Source organism: Lontra canadensis, unplaced genomic scaffold (genome assembly GCF_010015895.1).
Source record: "Lontra canadensis isolate GAN:19392208 unplaced genomic scaffold, GSC_riverotter_1.0 scaffold4, whole genome shotgun sequence".
In the NCBI taxonomy this organism is placed as follows: Eukaryota; Metazoa; Chordata; class Mammalia; order Carnivora; family Mustelidae; genus Lontra; species Lontra canadensis.
The window spans coordinates 5,284,460-5,301,223 of NW_022630998.1; the positions used below are offsets into that span (position 1 = coordinate 5,284,460).

General features: G+C 41.8%; 1 protein-coding gene across 1 annotated transcript in view; it reads left to right on the forward strand.

The window, feature by feature from the left end:
* The window catches only part of EPB41L4A (erythrocyte membrane protein band 4.1 like 4A), a 249,527-nt gene that overhangs the window by 179,504 nt on the left and 53,259 nt on the right, over positions 1-16,764 (forward strand). The window contains exon 13 of the mRNA XM_032844929.1: positions 80-201. Coding sequence (XP_032700820.1) covers positions 80-201 — 122 coding nt within the window. The remainder of the gene's footprint in view (positions 1-79; positions 202-16,764) is intronic.

Genomic DNA, 16,764 nt, shown 5'->3' on the forward strand with positions numbered 1-16,764 from the left:
AGATCTTCTGAGTGAGCCGGGGCTTAATTTTGGGGCTGTGTGGTTTTATCTGTGCTAACCAAAATACTGCATTTCCAAGTGGCAGGACAGCTCTGCAAATGAGTCGAGATCTTTCTATTCAGCTTCCTCGGCCAAATCAGAATGTGGCAAGAAGTCGAAGCAAGACGTACCCAAAGAGAATAGCACAAACACAGCCAACTGGTAAGTCCCGGAAGTAACTTCGCATTTCCTTTTAGGGTGGTGGTGTGAGATAATGTGCGGGTGGGCATAGCCGTGTAGTTTTCTTTTGTTGATGGTAGAATGTTTCATGTGGCCCTGAAAATGTCCCAGCAATTAGAAATCACTAATAAGTAGACCAGTAGCCTGAATCACCACAACCTGCTTGATGATTATATTTTCTTTTTGAAGAGATTAAATAAAATCCCAACTGAGTAATCTCTTGGTTTGATGTATCTGAGATTAGAACTGAAACTCTTAGCAAACGTTCTTTAAAAAAAAAAAAAAAAAAAGGGAACGCTATTGACGTAACTTAATCTGTACGGAATTCAGTGGACTTGTTGTAATTGTTGGTCTTTTGTTGTGAGATATTATGGGCAGGAAAATGATCAGAGTGTACATACATACATGAATATATATGTACACTTGCACATACACACAGAAAATTTAACATAGCCTGCAGCCCCAAAGTCCTTCCTATTGGGCTGATGATATCTTCGCTTGTCTCCTCCCTCCCCAGCCAGAGACAATCCCCATCTGACTTTGTAATTATTTCCTTATTTTTTGTTATAATTTTAATACCGTGTATCCTTCCCTGAACAAACAAGCTTATTTTGCCTATCTGTAACGTTATGTGAATGAATCATGATGTGTGTTGTTTCTGTTTTGCTTCTGTCACTGCTGTATGTCTTGTATACTAAAGTGCATTCATTTTTCTCGCTGTGAGTATTCTGTGTTATGATCATTTCTTTATCCATTCTACTATTGATGGGCATCTGGGTTACTCGGATTTTTTAAAAAAATATTTATTTATTTATTTATGTGACAGAGAAAGATCACAAGTAGGCAGAGAGGCAGGCAGAGGTGGGGGGAAGCAGGCTCCCTGCTGAGCAGAGAGCCCGATGCAGGGCTCGATCCCAGGACCTCGAGACCATGACCCGAGCCGAAGGCAGAGGCTTAACCCACTGAGCCACCCAGGCGCCCCCAGATATTTTGTTTTAAATGAAGACTACTTCTGTAATAAAACCACCTAATCAGTTTTAATCCATGTTCAATGTTTAGAACTCACAGAATTGTACTGTAAAGTGACATTACACATTACTGAGTTTGATTTACTTTTAGGTCACCCTTGTCTAATACATTCCATGAACTTTTTAAAAGATTTTATTTATTTATGAGAGAGAGAGTGTGCACCCTAGAGGGCAGGAGGAGGTGTAGATTAGAGAAAGAGGGAATAGCAGACTCCACGCTGAGCATGGGGCCTGACGTGGGGCTTGATCTCACTACCCTGAGATCATGACCTGAACTGAAACCAAGAGACAGTTAACTGACTGTACCACCCAGGCACCCCTGGACTTTCCTCGTATACTGTCTCACTTGAGCCCACAATAACCCTGTGAGATAGGGCAAGGCAGAGAGTATGTTCCCATTTTATAGATGACGAAGGCATGATTCCGGCTGCAGGATGTGGGCAGGACTGGGATAAAAACCTAGCTCTCCTGGTTTTTGTTTTTACCATATTGTGAGAAATGAGTGGAATTTTTAATAACAGTAATCTCTGTCTGAACATTGCATGGCAATTGACATAGCATTGTGACATCCATTGTTTCATTTAATCCTTATGCCAAGTCTGTGACGAAAGTGTTTTGCTCTGTAGCTCCTGACTGTGAGAATGTCACCTGACTTACTGTTCCAAAGTCAAATTAGATCTGACTGTAGGTCCCTCCCTCTCACTGAGCTGGGAAGAAATTAAGTTCTTTTGCCTTGGCAAAAATAAGACATGATTTGCGCTTGGTTACTTTGTCACATGAGTATTATCATTATCCCTGTTTGGCTGGTGAGGAAACTAAGATTTAAAAAGATAATTTGTCCAAGGTTATATAATAAATAGGTGGCTTAGGATGAAAATTCTAGCCTTAATAATTATTGTCTTCATCTTAATTTTTTTATATTTTTCTTTGTACATGAATCTTAAATCCCATTTGGATCAAATGTGGTGTAATTAATAATCGAACTTTCAGATCCTATGCTGTGTCTGAATTGCCATGCCTCATGAAATTATCCAGACCATCTTCAAATCAGCATTTCGTCCTACTCGAGATGGGGGATTCACACTTTCTTTTTATACAAACCTCAGGTAGCTCCTTTTCTTCTAAAAAGAAGAATACTGCTCTAATACTATCTTTATGTATAGATGTGTGGCTCTCCTTGGATCCCCAAATTCCAGAAGCTGATTAATTTAGGAACAGGAATTTATGATTTTGTTTCTCTCTTGCTCTCTCTCTTTTTAAAAATAGATTTATTTATTTATTTGAGAGAGTGATAGAGTGAGCACAGACAGGAGGGGTAGAGTGAGAGGGAGAGAGAGTCTGAAGCTGACTTCATGCTGAGTCCAGAGCCTGACCCCAGAGCTCCATCTCAGGACCCTGAGATCACCACCTGAGCTGAAATCAAGAGCCAGCATTTAACCCACTGTGCCACCTAGGTACCCATGTTTTGTTTCGTTTAAAAATTTTTAAAGATTATTTATTTATTTATTTGATAGAGAAAGCACAAATAGGCAGAGAAGCAGACAGGGGTGGAGGGGGGACAGGCTCTCCGCTGAGCAGAGAGCCTGATGCGGGGCTTGACCCCAGGACCCTGAGATCATGATCTGAGCCGAAGGCAGAGGCTTTAACCCACTGAGCCACCCAGGCACCCCCTAGGTACCCATGTTTTTGTTTTTCTCTTATGCAGAGAACAATCCAGGGGGATGGTATTGAACCCAAATATCCCCCCACTCCCCACTCATCTTGTGTTGTAATAGAATACAGTTTCTCTTCCGTAGGGAATGAGGGTGTGGTGAATGTACCACCCAGGTTTCTCAAGGACATCCTCTCAGCATCTGGGAAATCTTTTTAAAATGCAGCACATCATGGGGTACCCGGGTGGCTCAGTATGTTGAGTTAAGTCTCTGACTCTTGATTTCAGTTAGGGTCTTGATCTCAGGGTTGTGAGTTCAAGCCCCACACTGGGCTCCACACTGGGCATGGAGTTTACTTAAAAAAAAAAAAAAAAGTGCAGCACATTATGCATTTATTATCATAAAAGCTGGCTGGCTCAATTGGTAGAGCAAGCATCTCTTGATCTCAGGGTCCTGAGTTCAAGCCCCATGTTAGGTGTAGAATTTACATAAAAATACATAAATACATACATACATGCTTGTTTTAAGAAAAGTTAGGAAACTTAGAACCGTTCATCTGAAGAAAAAATATCTTTCATCTTCAATTCCATTCTTCTAGTACTTAATACTTTATTATATAGCCTTCTAGTTTTTTGTATATCTTTTCTGCAAAAGCGATATAGTAATCTTTTACAATCCACTTTTCTTATTTAATAATATATCATGGATATGTTCTAATAAGTTTTGAAATGTTCTTAGCTCTATTTTATGATCTGTATGCTTTTCCGCCACATAGATGTAGAAACATGACGTAACTTATTCAACCAGTCTTTAGTTCTTGGATGTTTAAGCCACTTGAAGTTTTGAAGACTATAAATATAACTTCAGTGAATCTCCTTGTGGTGATTGCTTAAAGCATTCGTGCTAATTTATTACATATATTTTAAATAAGAGTATATTTTCAACATTTTTAATTTAAAAAGGATTAAACAAAGCTGTGTTTAGAAACTAAGACTTTGCTGTGTACACCTTTCACTTTGATTTTGAATTACTTTTAGCCTGACTTATCAAGCCTGGATTCCACAAAACTCTGATGTGTTCTGGGATCCAGAGGCGACCCTCCCTGTGACGGTGTGATTGTCCTGGGTCGGGAAGGACCACATAGCAAATGCCAGTGATGAGGTGTTACAGTTGCTGTCACACACACGGGGAGGATGTGGTTGAGGCTGGGATTGATGTTGTTCTGCTTTTTCAAATCTTATTATTTTCTTTTTCCTCTAATTCAAATGTACCCTGCTTTGAGCCTCAATTGAACCCAGCTGGTGGTCTCAACTGTGCAGAGTCTTAAGGTCGCGTTGGGGTTCAGACTTAGAGCAGAATATTCGAAGAGGGTCCTTCTCTCTTCACCTACATTAGTCACTGCTGTGCTCCTTGTCACAGCCCGCTGGGCCCCAAGAAGATGGGTGGTTCTGTGTGAAACTGGGCTGGGATGTGTGTGAGAGGAAGGGGACTCTGGTGAGCAGGAACTCTGGTGAGCCTGAGGACCTGCTGTGCTTAGCTTCAAGCCTGCCTACAGAGATAGAAGATCGAGATCGGAGATCGCACTGCCAGTCCCCCTTGAAGGTGCCGCTGCCTGAGGGAAGGAGGGGATGTTTGAGGGAGTGGCCTGTAGGTGTAGCCCTCTGGCCTCGGTTTCCTTCTCAGCCTCTATAGGCAGTCCTTCAGCCCTCCCCTTCTTCCTCCTCCCACACTACCAGCTCTGGCAGCCCCTTTCCTTAGAAGCTCCCTGTTCCTGAGACTCATTTATGGTGGCTGGGCAGGAAAGGAACAATAGCTCTCGTTTTGTTTTGTTTTAATTACTTTTTTTCTGACCAAAGGAAACAAAAATTTACTAAATGACGTTGCCACAGTTATTTAAATTTTCCTTTAAATATTTTGACAATTAAAGTGGCAGAAAGCTGATATTGAGACAGAAAAAGTTCGATTATACTGTATTTGGCAAAAATGGGAGTTACGGTTTAAACAGAAGGTAGATTTTTTTTAACTCTAAACAGAGCAGCTATTAATGTTCATAGATTAAATTCTGATATTTTCCCTAAAAAAATTTTTTTAGAACTACAGTTTCAGGAGTTCTAGGTATAAATTCTCACCTCATTTAACATCTATATAAAATAAAAACCAAATTGTGTTAGGAGGCCTTTGTTTTTTGTTAGTTTATAACATTGATAGTGCATGGTTCGTTACTGTAGGAGACATTCTTTTATTTCTTAAGTTAAAATAATTCAGTCTAACTTAGCGACTACTCCCCTTAACTTGTTTCTCAGTTGTCTGCAAATTTAAAGTGCCTTTTTTTTTTTTTAACCTCTCCATCATGAGTAATAAACTCCCTGGTAGCAAAAAAGCCATTGTGTTTAGAGTCCACAAAGATTAGGCCTCAGTACCTCTAGGAGGAAGTGCATTCCAGAGTCGAGAGCCCCGCACCCAGCCTGCCTCTGCCCCACCCCAGGAGGGCAGCACCCAGGCAGGCCGCCAGAGCATTCCTGCAAATCTCCAGGGCTTCAGAGGGAGCTTGGGGGTAAAGCAGGAGGCGAGAGGGCAGGAAGGAGAAGTGCATATTTGTACAGCCCTTTCTCTGACAAGGCCTTGGCAGCTCTCACAGGTGGGTTCCTGTCAGAGGAGAATCCGCTCTAAGTAGGCAGTGCGGACAGCATATTTGGCTGTAATCCATAATTAGCTGGAAGAAAAGTATGGGGTGAAGCCATTTGCAGTAGATAAACAATGCTGTGATTGTTAGGTTCTTAACCATACCTCACTGATGAACAGAGCAATAAATAGTTGCAGTGTAGTCTTTGGACAACTGAAAAGCAGGATCTGCCAACATGTTGGCATTCCCACTCAGCCTTTGTAGAAAAGACTGCAGACACACTGCCCTGGGGCTGACAAAAATGACTTCTGAGTGAGATTGGTTTGTGCTGGTCCGTAAGCAGACAGCTGCTGCTCAAGCCAAGCCCCTTGTTTCTGTGCAGGAGAGTGGACCTGGTGTTGCCAAAACTTCTAGTGTTCTGAGGGAAGAATACAATTTTGGATATTTATGTAAACTTAGCAGAATTTTGAATACTGGCCATTTCATTTTAAAGACAGTCTCTTGTGTGCTAAGGTGGAACCTCCCTGAGGTCCAGATGTGGGGGGAGGGCTGCCTCTTTGGAACCCTGATTGACAGCTGGTGTGAATGGCTGAGCCACCTGCTCCTGGGGTTCACTGTGGGCTTCCCAGCATCCCCTGTGAGCATCACTAGATGGGGTTCAGCACTCTATGACTGCCAGCACAAGCATTTTTCTGTTAGTAGGTTCGTTGGCCCCAGCAGGGGATGATGGTGCCATGCAGCTCTGAACCTCACACGTGGGGAGCTCACCAGCATCCATTGGTAACCTGAAGCGGATGCAACGCAGAGCAGGAGACAGAAGAATGCTTTGGTAGAGTGAAGCACGGCTTCATTTGATGCCGTATAGAGCTCTGGGCTGTCGAGAACTAGTCATGTCAGGACCGTAATGGTCATTCACTGAATACTCCCTGTGATTGGCACATTGTGTGAGATGTGTTGTCAGCAGAAGCCCAGCTTGGCTTGTGGCGATCAGAAATATGTGTTAAAAGGCTTTGTAAAGCAGAAAGGCAAGCTGTGTGAGCAGAAACCAATGTCAGACTGGGGCAGGGTGATCTGGTGAACTGCTTCTGATAAATCCAGGTTCAGCCTCCATAGCCCATGTCCTAACCATGCAATGTTCTGAAGACATTTAACCAGCCAGAGCCTCAGTTTCTTTGTCTGTCAAATGGGGATATTACCCCCCCTGCCTCACAGGTTGTTCTCAGGGGGCGCTGTCTGGCATGGGCAGAGCATAATGTTGAGCACATGTAGGGCTTGGTATATTTGAGTTTTTCTCTACAAAACCAAAGGAACTCTCTCTACACATAGTGAACCAGTCAGGAGTCCCCCGGTCAGTCTGAATTGTGATTACCCTGTAGCATCAGTGTCATATCCAGAGGATAATAAGATTATATGGAGGAGGTGTGGCCTTTTGAGCGTGATGGTGGAGAGCAAATGGGGCTTCAGAAGGAAATTGGATACCCTTTATTCTAGAAGGTTTTATATAGACAGGGTGTACGGGAAGTGGGCAAGTCATAGTGCCGTGTGTGTGTGTGTGTGTGTGTGTGTGTGTGTGTAGGTTGGTTTCTCCTGCCTCGCCTACCTCCAAATCTCTGGGTATTCCAGGGCAGCTGCTGGCAGTCAGTGTTACTAGCCCAGGCTTGGGGGTTGTCCTGCCAGTTGTGTTCCTCCTTCTCAGAGTAGCCAGTTTTCTTCTCTGATTTTTATCTTCTACCCCATGCTGAACACTCTCCAGCCCCACTGGGTGATTCCATGGCCATGAATTGGGAACAACAGATTCTTTCCAGTGAATTCATAATCTGATGGGATTGTATAATAGTTTTAGAACTCAGATAATCATTCCGTCTTCTGTGTAAAGGTGGTTTCTCCTATTTGGAGTAATTAGTTGCTAGGCCTACCCACCTACGTTTTTCATGTCAAGCAGACAATGGGAACTGATGACAAAGGGCAAAGAGCAAAGTGCTCAGAGAGGAAAGCAGAGTTGTTGAATGAGGAATAAATGGAAGCCAGGGCTCTGGATCCAGGATTTTGCAAGTTAAGTCCCAACCTCAGTACGTTATTAGATCTGCTATTTTACTTACACAATATGAGCAGACCTGTTGCCGTGTTTGTCATTACAGAGACTGAAAACTACCTGAATATCCATTAGTAGAGAACTGGCCTAATAAAAGAAAACTTATGTAACCCACAGAAATACCACGTCCCTTTTACAAGAAATCTGAGGGCACGGTTTGATTCTGTGTGTTGGTCTAATTCTGCAGTCCTCCATCATCTTCCGTGAAAGGCTGGGTTCCCTGAGGAGCTCCGCAGGGAGAGCAGTGTTCATGATAGGCAGTCATTGAGCATCACTGTGTGCCTGGCACGATACTAGGCACCCCACAGATAGTATCGCAGTCTTTTTTTTTTTTTTTTTTTTAGAAGATGCTGTGACTCAGTGTGTAGGTGATAAGACAGAGGGGGACTTGTCTAGGGCCCCAGGCCTGGAATTTGAACCCAGGTCATTTTAGAGAGGAAAAGCAAAAAGGTGGTACATTTTTGCTCATATATGATCTCTGGGACATGGTATAAGCAAGGAAAAAAAGTAGGGGAGGGGACAACAGCATTACTATGTTCCCATTGTATAAAAGTACAAAAATCAGAGATGGGGGCTGTTCGTATGTATATACTTGCACAGAGGATACATGAGAAACTGGTAACAGTAATGCCTCTGGAAAGGGTTTCTGAAAGCCTGGGGATCAGGAATGGGAGACAGGTTTTTTACTATATATTCTTTAAGGGCATTTGCCTTTTTTTTTTCTTTTTTTTTTTTTTTTTTTTTTTTTTTTTTTTTACCATGTTGTACTTTTTAAAAAGTTCTACAGGTAATTGTCGTGATGCATTGAGTTCACAAAATGATTTCAGATGCTCATTCGGGTCTCTAACGGATATGTTTTTTGAAAGGCTTAGATGAGGACACATACTATGCTAGGAAACATGCCTCATAATTTATGGGGAAACTAACAGAACAGTACAAGATTGATCATATGAAATTCAAAATTCAGGATTTCTACTGTGTTGTAACAGATATGCAACCCCAAACTTCAAGGCATGGGGCATAAGACATTCATATCTGTGCTTTTTTAAAAAAGACTTTATTTATTTATTTATGTGAGCATGAGAGCAAGAGTAGGATTGGGGTGGGGGCAGATACAGAGAATCTCAAACCGACTCTGCATCAAGTGTGGAGCCCAAGACGGAGCTCAGTCTCGTGACCCTGAGATCATGACCCGAACTGACATCATGAGTCTGATGCTTAACAGAGCCATCTAGGCACCCTTATATCTGTACATTTTAATCCAGAACATTGTATTAGAGGTCATTAAGTCACAGCATGCTTTCTTTCAAAGGAGGAAAACTCAAGGTAGGACCCAGAGTCCTTAGATCAGATGAATTATAGGACAGTCACCTTGTGCGGGGGGTAAGAAAACTACACCCAAACAGGTAAAATGATTTGTAAGTGCAGCATGTTCTGGAACCTGGAGGGGATCTGCATGAGAGTCACTGGGCACTCTGACAAGTGTCTGGAAGAAGATTGTGTCATGATAGGTCTTTAGGCATTGTGGGGGGTTTGCTTATTCTCTCCGGGTCAGAAGAAGACAGAAAGGGAAGAAATTAGTATACATTTTCATATATGGGAATTCAAACAAGCCATTCTGATCAAGACTGTTATATGGCTAGTTTTGGAGAGGCTCTCTAGAAAATTTAACAGTGTTAATTTTGTTTGAGAGAGCTGTGATTGTGACACTCCTCCTTCAAGGTAACAAATCAGAGTTAGATCTTCTACTGAGATAATGATCCAGATCTGTGATTCCTGCTTCCTTTTTTTTTTTTTTTTTAAAGGATTTTATTTATTTATTTGTCAGAGAGAGAGAGAGAGAGCGAGAGTGAGAGCGAGCAAGCACACAAGCAAGCAGAATGGCAGGCAGAGGCTGGAGAGAGAAGCAGGCTCCCTGCTGACAAGGAGTCTGATGCAGGACTTGATTCCAGAACCCTGGGATCATGACCTGAGCTGAATGCAGCAGCTTAACCAACTGAGCCACCCAGGTGTCCCTCCTGCTTTATTTTTATCCGGACTAGAAGAACTCCTGCTGACAGAGTCTTAGATTATCTCTCTCTCTCTCTTTTTTTAAATTTTATTTATTTATTTGACAGAGAGAGAGAGAGAGAGATCACAAGTAGGCAGAGAGGCAGGCAGAGAGAGAAAAAGCAGGCTCCCTGCTGAGCAGAGAGCCTGATTAATTGACTGATTAATTAAGCAGCTAGCTGCCTGGAGAAGTTACATGGTAAAGTGGGAGGAGAGAAAAGGGTACACTGATTCAAGTAAATTTGAATTCCTGGTCTAACTTGGCTGTGACCTGTGACACGTCATTCAGCATTCTGATCTTTCATCTCATTTTCCATAAAATAAATGAACTGGATACATAAACACTAGAGATCCCTCTTATTCCTTTCTTTCTTTCTTTTTTTTTTTTTTTTTTTAAGATTTACTTATTCTGGAGAGAGGGAGTGAACACTGCACTGGGTTAGGGGCAGAGGGAGAGAGAGAAGCCTACTCCCTGCTGGGCGTGGAGCCTGACTGGGGGCTGGATCTCACAACCCTGAGATCATGAGCGGAAATTAAGAATTGGACTCTTAACCCACTAAGCCACCCAGGTGCCCAGAGATCCTTCTTCTTGCTAAAGGTCTCTCTTCTTTTCTTTGGCTTCTTTGTCATAGAGTTAAAAGGACCAAACATGAAAAAAGATTTTGGAAAACTTTCTTTAAAAATTTTTAAATTTAATCATCATTTCAGAAGCCTTATAGGCTTGTGAAAAATGTATTCCAAGATCACAAAATACATTTTTCTCATTGGAAATATACAGTTTTTTGCATACTTCCATATACAAAAGTATGGTTGGTTCCTCAAAACTTGAGTTCCCAAATGAAATTCTTCCTGGCAAACTGAATAAAATTAATTGCAGCAAGCTTTGCATAAATACACTTTTTCAAACTATTCTTTTAGTCAGAATTGACCAGATGAAGGTGGATTTTACCTCTTTGGTTAACTAATGGTTAGAAATTAGTACTGCCTTCCTGGGTACACAGAGAAAGAGGCCTTTCTGGACAGGGTTTTGCATGGTGTTGTCTCTGCGTTTGACTTCTGTGTGACTATAACTGAAGACTAGTCTTTTCGTGAACCTACTTGTTCTCTCAGAAATCAGCGGTGTGTTGTTTCCACCCTGGCAATTGTTTGTGGTCACAGTTCCTGAGTCCCTGCCTTGATTTTACAAACCATTCAGATGAATTTTTCTGTTTTTTTCACCCCTCTTTCTTTATAGGTGGGGGTTCAAGGGTGTCTGTCAACTGCTTGAGATTGTTTTGAGATGGATGTCCTCCTAGGCAGATGGCATCTGAAGATGTCCCACGTTTGTTTTACTATCAGATTCAGGATTCACTGTGATTTCTCTGTCAGCATCTTCTTCAGACTCTGTTAGAGAGTATCTGGGATTGATTTCCATCATCTGCTTTCCTTACTGGTATCAATGTGAAAAATGGTTGAGTTCCTAGAGTTTAGGTTATTTTGGTTGGTCTAGGGAGAGGAGGTGAAGTGAGGTAAGGTAAAAAAAAGGAACTGCCTTCACTGTGGAGCAGGTGCTGTGGTTGGCACTTTGAACAATGCACGATGCAAATCTGGGACCAGGAGGCCTTACTCTCTTCTATCTCCCAGGGTAAGAATGGGGCATCTGAGGAAACTGCCCATTTTCCTTCTTCAGAGAAGCTGGGATCAGAGCCCAGATTATGAGTCACTCAGCTGGGTAGAGCCATCTCTTTTGGGGCTACTGTTACAGCCCAGGTTCCAGGCATACCCATAAATAGAGAACTGGGTTCACAGGGAAAGAATAGAGTAGACACACTGTGAGAAACACCAGAGGACCACACAGCTCTGAGAGGAGAATGGGGGTAGGAGACAGGAGCCATGAATTCTGATCCGTGAGGTCCTGCTGTGTCTTGAAGATGAATCCCTAATTTGGGGTGGTTTCCTTGCACCTGAACAGTGGATAACGTTACTTCTTTTGGTAACCCCTTGGGGAAGGTGGGTGGTATTCTCATTTTACCCATGAGGAAACTGAAGCTTAGAAACATGAAGTACTCATTCAAGGTTACACAGATCCTAAGAGCAGTGTCCAGATGTGAACCCAGGTATTTGGTGTATTAAGGCATCTATTTGGAAAGTAAACGGAAAATAAAAAAGGTGAAAGGCCTCGAATTATTTGAAAATACATATCTCCAGTTTTTCCCACTATTGCATGATTTCCTTACTTACTGGATCGACTTGTTTCCACAGATAACTCTTGATAAGACAGTACGGTCTGCTAATTTATAGAGGAGCAGCAGGTCAGTCTGCTGCTATATCAAGGCATTTTTTTTCTTTTTAAGGAATTATTTAAGTTCTTTGGGACCTTTTCTTAGCAAAGAGGGGGAAAGGCAGGAACAGTGTTAACTGTGAGAAGGAGCAGGTAGATCACATAGGCAGGTGTATGTTTGTTCAAGACTGTTTTCCTTAGTTGGCCCTCTTTCTATTCTGCCTTGAAGCTGATGTTTATTTTCATTCTGTAAAAGATTTCTTAATATATAGCAAGTCTGGTTAGATGTTCTCTAAAAAGTTATTGTTTTCACTCTTCCCATGAGTGTTTAGCATTCCACGCATAGCTACCAAGATTAGAAAAGCAAGCAAACCTAAAGGCCTATGGTATATTAAATATCATAGCTTTAGTGAGTTACCATAATGATACTTTTTTTCCCCCTTTCCATTTCCTTTCATCAAGAGTTTTTTGAGCACCTCTCTGGCATAAGACTTGTGATATTATGATTTATAGTAAAAAATACATATTTGGTCTTTATTCTCTTTTCTGATTTCTGGCACGCAGCTCCTAAAACCATTGGAATTTCCTAAGTGATAAGAGCAGTAAAGGTAAAGGAGCATCTTTTGTTATTCATAGCCAGCCCCTTTTAGCCACACCTGAGTTTGTGTGGGTGAGGTGACTTCTGGGAAGTCCCTAAAGATGGAGGCTGGTTGCCAGGGGGAACCAACCGTAATTAAGGAGTTGGAATTTTCAGCCCCACCCCATGACTTCTGGGGAGAAGAGCATTGTTAGAGTTTGAGTGGAATCGTGATAGTCAACGGTTTCATCAGACATTCCTGCATATTGAAGCCTCCGGAAACACCCAGAAACACCTAGAGGGTGGGGTTCTCAGGGGAGGATGAATTCATGGAGTTGAAGTGAGTGGTACTCAGGGCCCTTTCTCATACGTTGCCCTTTGCATCTCTTCCATTTGGCCATTTTTGAGTTCCATCCTTTTTTAATGAACTGGTGATCTAATAATAAGCTGCCTCTCTGAGTTCTGTGAGGCCCTTTAGCAAATGAATCAGAGGAGGGGGCAGTCTTGATGGACTGAGGCATCAGCCTGTGGGATCTGACAATATCTCTGGGTAGATAGTGTCAGAATTGAGTTAAATTGAAGGCCACCCAGTCAGTGCCCTCTGAGAATTGAAATGCTTGTAGCTGTTGCATAAAACATGCAGTGGACACCCTTTTCCACAGAGCACAGAAAAATGAATAAAACTTGGCACCTGGACTAGGGAAATTAGTCATAGAAAATAATAAAGTGGTTATTTTATACTTATTAAAAGCGAAGCACTGTGTTAAGCACTTTATTTATTATTATTTTTAATTTTTTTACTTTAAGTAGGCTCCACGCCTAATGAGGGGCCTGTACTCAGCAATCCTGAGTTCAAGAGTTGCACACTCCACCGACTAAGCCAGGCACCCCAGGCACTTACTATGAATTACCTAATCCTCACATTCACTAAATTGTTGGTGAAACCCCTATTTTATTGATGAGAAACCTGAGGCCCAAAGGGAATTAAGAACTCATCCAAGCTCACACAGTCGGGTAAATTGGCAGAGTTGAGAAGCTGATGCGGGTTTGTCTGACTTCCAGTCTTGCGCCCTTAACCACTTTATCCGACTAGAGAGGTGAAAGCTGTGCTCCCATGTGGGCAAGATGTGCCAGTGCCATAGAGCCGAGTTCTGAGAGAGCTGCAGTGTCCAGGAGGAGCATCTGCTCATGACTGGAGGTAATCTTTGGTGAAGGCAGTGGGTTAGGAGAAGGCTGGCTGCATGAGGACGGTAGTTGTCAGGCTGGGTTCTGCAGCTCCTGGTGGGGAAGGAGATACTGGTGGACTTCCTTAAGGGCTCTGGATACAGACAGTTTCGATTCAGTCACTTTTCAGATTCTCTTTCCTGAAGGGAGTGTGCCTGCCGTAGTAGACTTGCTGGCTCTTCTCTCCAGCCTACTTTTTACCGATGGACCAAAACAAAGGCAGACCTTTTCCCCATCCGGAATCTGTTCTACTGTTTTGTCCTTAAATGATAAAAACCTCCTGAGTTAGTGTCTGGAAACTAAATGGCCTTAATTGTTAAAACAACACCTCCTTTTCTTTTTTCTTTTTTCTCCTCTCTTTTCTTCTTTTCTCACCTCCCCTCTTCTCTCCTCCTCCCCCCCCTTCTCTCCTTTTTTCCCCTTATTTTTTAAAGATTTATTTATTTATTTCAGAGGGAGCGAGAGAGTTGGGGGGAGGCAGAGGGAAAGAGGGGAAGTAGACTCCTCACTGAGTGGGTAGCCTGATGACACAGGCAGGGTTGGATCCCCCAGGACCCCGAGATCATGACCTGAGCTGAAAGCAGGAGTCAGACATTCAAACTACTGAGCCACCCAGGTGCCCCAGTGACACCTCTTCTTCTAAGTCATTTCCTCATTTTGACTTTAGACAAAACTGAAGGAGGACCCAATTGATTTGTCATCTGATAGAACATTTGAAATAATTTTAAAGATGTTTTATTTATTTACTTGACACAAAGGGAGAGAACACAAGTAGGGGGAGCAGCAGGGAGAGGGAGAGAGAAAAACAGGCTCCCCACTAAGGGGGTTGCTCAATGCGGGGTTAGATCCCAGGACCCTGGGATCATGGCCTGAGCCGAAGGCAGACACTTAACGACTAAGCCACCCAGGTGCCCCTGAAATAATTTTAGATAATATATCATTGATAGACATGTAAGTCCTAGAATTTCTGTAATGACATTGTGTTCATAACAGAATACATGCAACTCTACTTATATGTGAACAAGATTTCTCAGCATTGAAATCTACCTAAAAACAGGAATAGAATTATTGCTAAACTGTTTCACTTAGCACTAAATAATATTCTTCAATGCATTTAACTTATGTCATCATTGGGAAAACTACCTTGTTCATCTCATTAAGAATTACTTTTTTTTAATTAACATATATTATTTCTTTCAAGGGTGCAGGTCTGTGATTCATCATCTTACATAATTCACAGCACTCACCATAGCACATACCCTCCCCAGTGTCCATCCCCCAGCCACCCCATCCCTCCCACACCCCCTCCATTCTAGCAATCCTCATTTTGAGTCCTGAGATTAAAAGTCTCTTAAAGTTTGTCTCCCTTTCTGGTTTCATCTTGTTTCATTTTTTCCCTCCCTTCCTCTATGATCCTTGAAAGAATTACTTTTTAATTAAAATTTACTTTTTTACTTGTAATAATTATTTAACATTAGTTTGGTACAATTATAATCTGTTAATGATTGTAATGTCTTAGTTCAGAAGAAATTTTTAACATCTAGAACTTTATGGTCATGGGAAATAAAACTTAAATTTATTTATTTTTTTTGTCACAGAGAAGTGAGATAGGGTGATGAATAAAACTTTCAAGTGTAAAACATGTATTACTCTGGGATAAATTTTTCCAGAGAAGGTGGAATTGAAATGTAAATACAAGGAGAGAAAAGAATGCCATGAAATTTCCAAATGTAGCCTCATTTTATCTAATTTTAAGATGGATGACTGTGGGTATCAAATTTCTATGGTATGTTATTACATTAGATACATTAAAGAGTCATGAAACAATTCCATTTTAAAGTGTCAATATTTACTCTCTGCTGCAAATGATATTCTTCGGTGTTATTTAAACTTTCTTTTTAAAAGTGAAGTGTACTTGACATACAATATCCTATTAGTTTCAGGTGTACATCATGGTGATTTGATATTTCTGTTCACTATGAAATGATACATCTAGTTAACAATTTGTTACCATACAAAGTTGGAACTATTTAAACTTTTGATAAGAAACTTTAGATATCACCTTAGAAACATGCACTGAGGCACAATAGTTTTTCAGATTCTTTTGGGGAGTCCTGGATGAAAAGCTGAAAGAACAGTAAGTTAAGGACTCTTTGATATGAGCTTAACAATGGAAGCAGAAAAAAATAAGAATTTTCCCAATTGTACTTTAGCTCAATAAGCCTTTTTAAAGCAATTTTTATATATATTTATGTGTGCTTTGTGTACATTTTATATACTATTATAATTGCATCAAATAAAAACCTCTAAAGCAGGGGTCTAGCGTACTCCTCTGGAACAGAACCAACTTCAGGTTAGAGAAGGAATTATCCTTCTGCCTGTGCCAGGTGAGATGAATTGTTTGACAGGAGCTGACTGGAGAAGTTTTGCTTTATGTTCCTCTAAACTACATGGCCTTGTTGGAGGCGATTGGGGAGTGTAAGAGTTCTGTCAGGGTAGGATGTGAACGTCTACTCAGTCCTCTTCCCCTGAATTGTGTTCTCCTATAAGGGAAGAAACAGTTGGTATTTAAGTGATTTACCACCTCTTGATTCCAGCCAGCCATTCATAGATAGGTGCTGTCATTGAGCCTACGGGTGTTGAGAGGAAAGATGGCGCCCATCCGCTGCTGCCATGTCTGGCAGTCGCTCCAGCACGCACAGGTGTAGATCCCAAGTCCTTTGGATAGAATCTTTTCATTCTACTCTGAGCACCTCAGGGAATGAACAGATGACTTCCCAGGCTCAGAAGTACCTTTCTTGTTTTGGAACTTGGCATTCTGACCCACAAGGACGGAAGCCTGTGACCACCTCTCTCTGTGTGTGCCCCTTGGTAACTCTGCCAAAGGCATACAGGATGCAGTGCCTTCCTTTCCACCCAGCTCATATTCCCAAGCTGATCATTTTGGTCATGAGGAAAGCATAGGGATCCAGGAGAGTACTGCGTCGGGGAAGAAGAAATTGGAAGCAGACCAAGCAGAGAAAGGATCTTTCATGTGTAG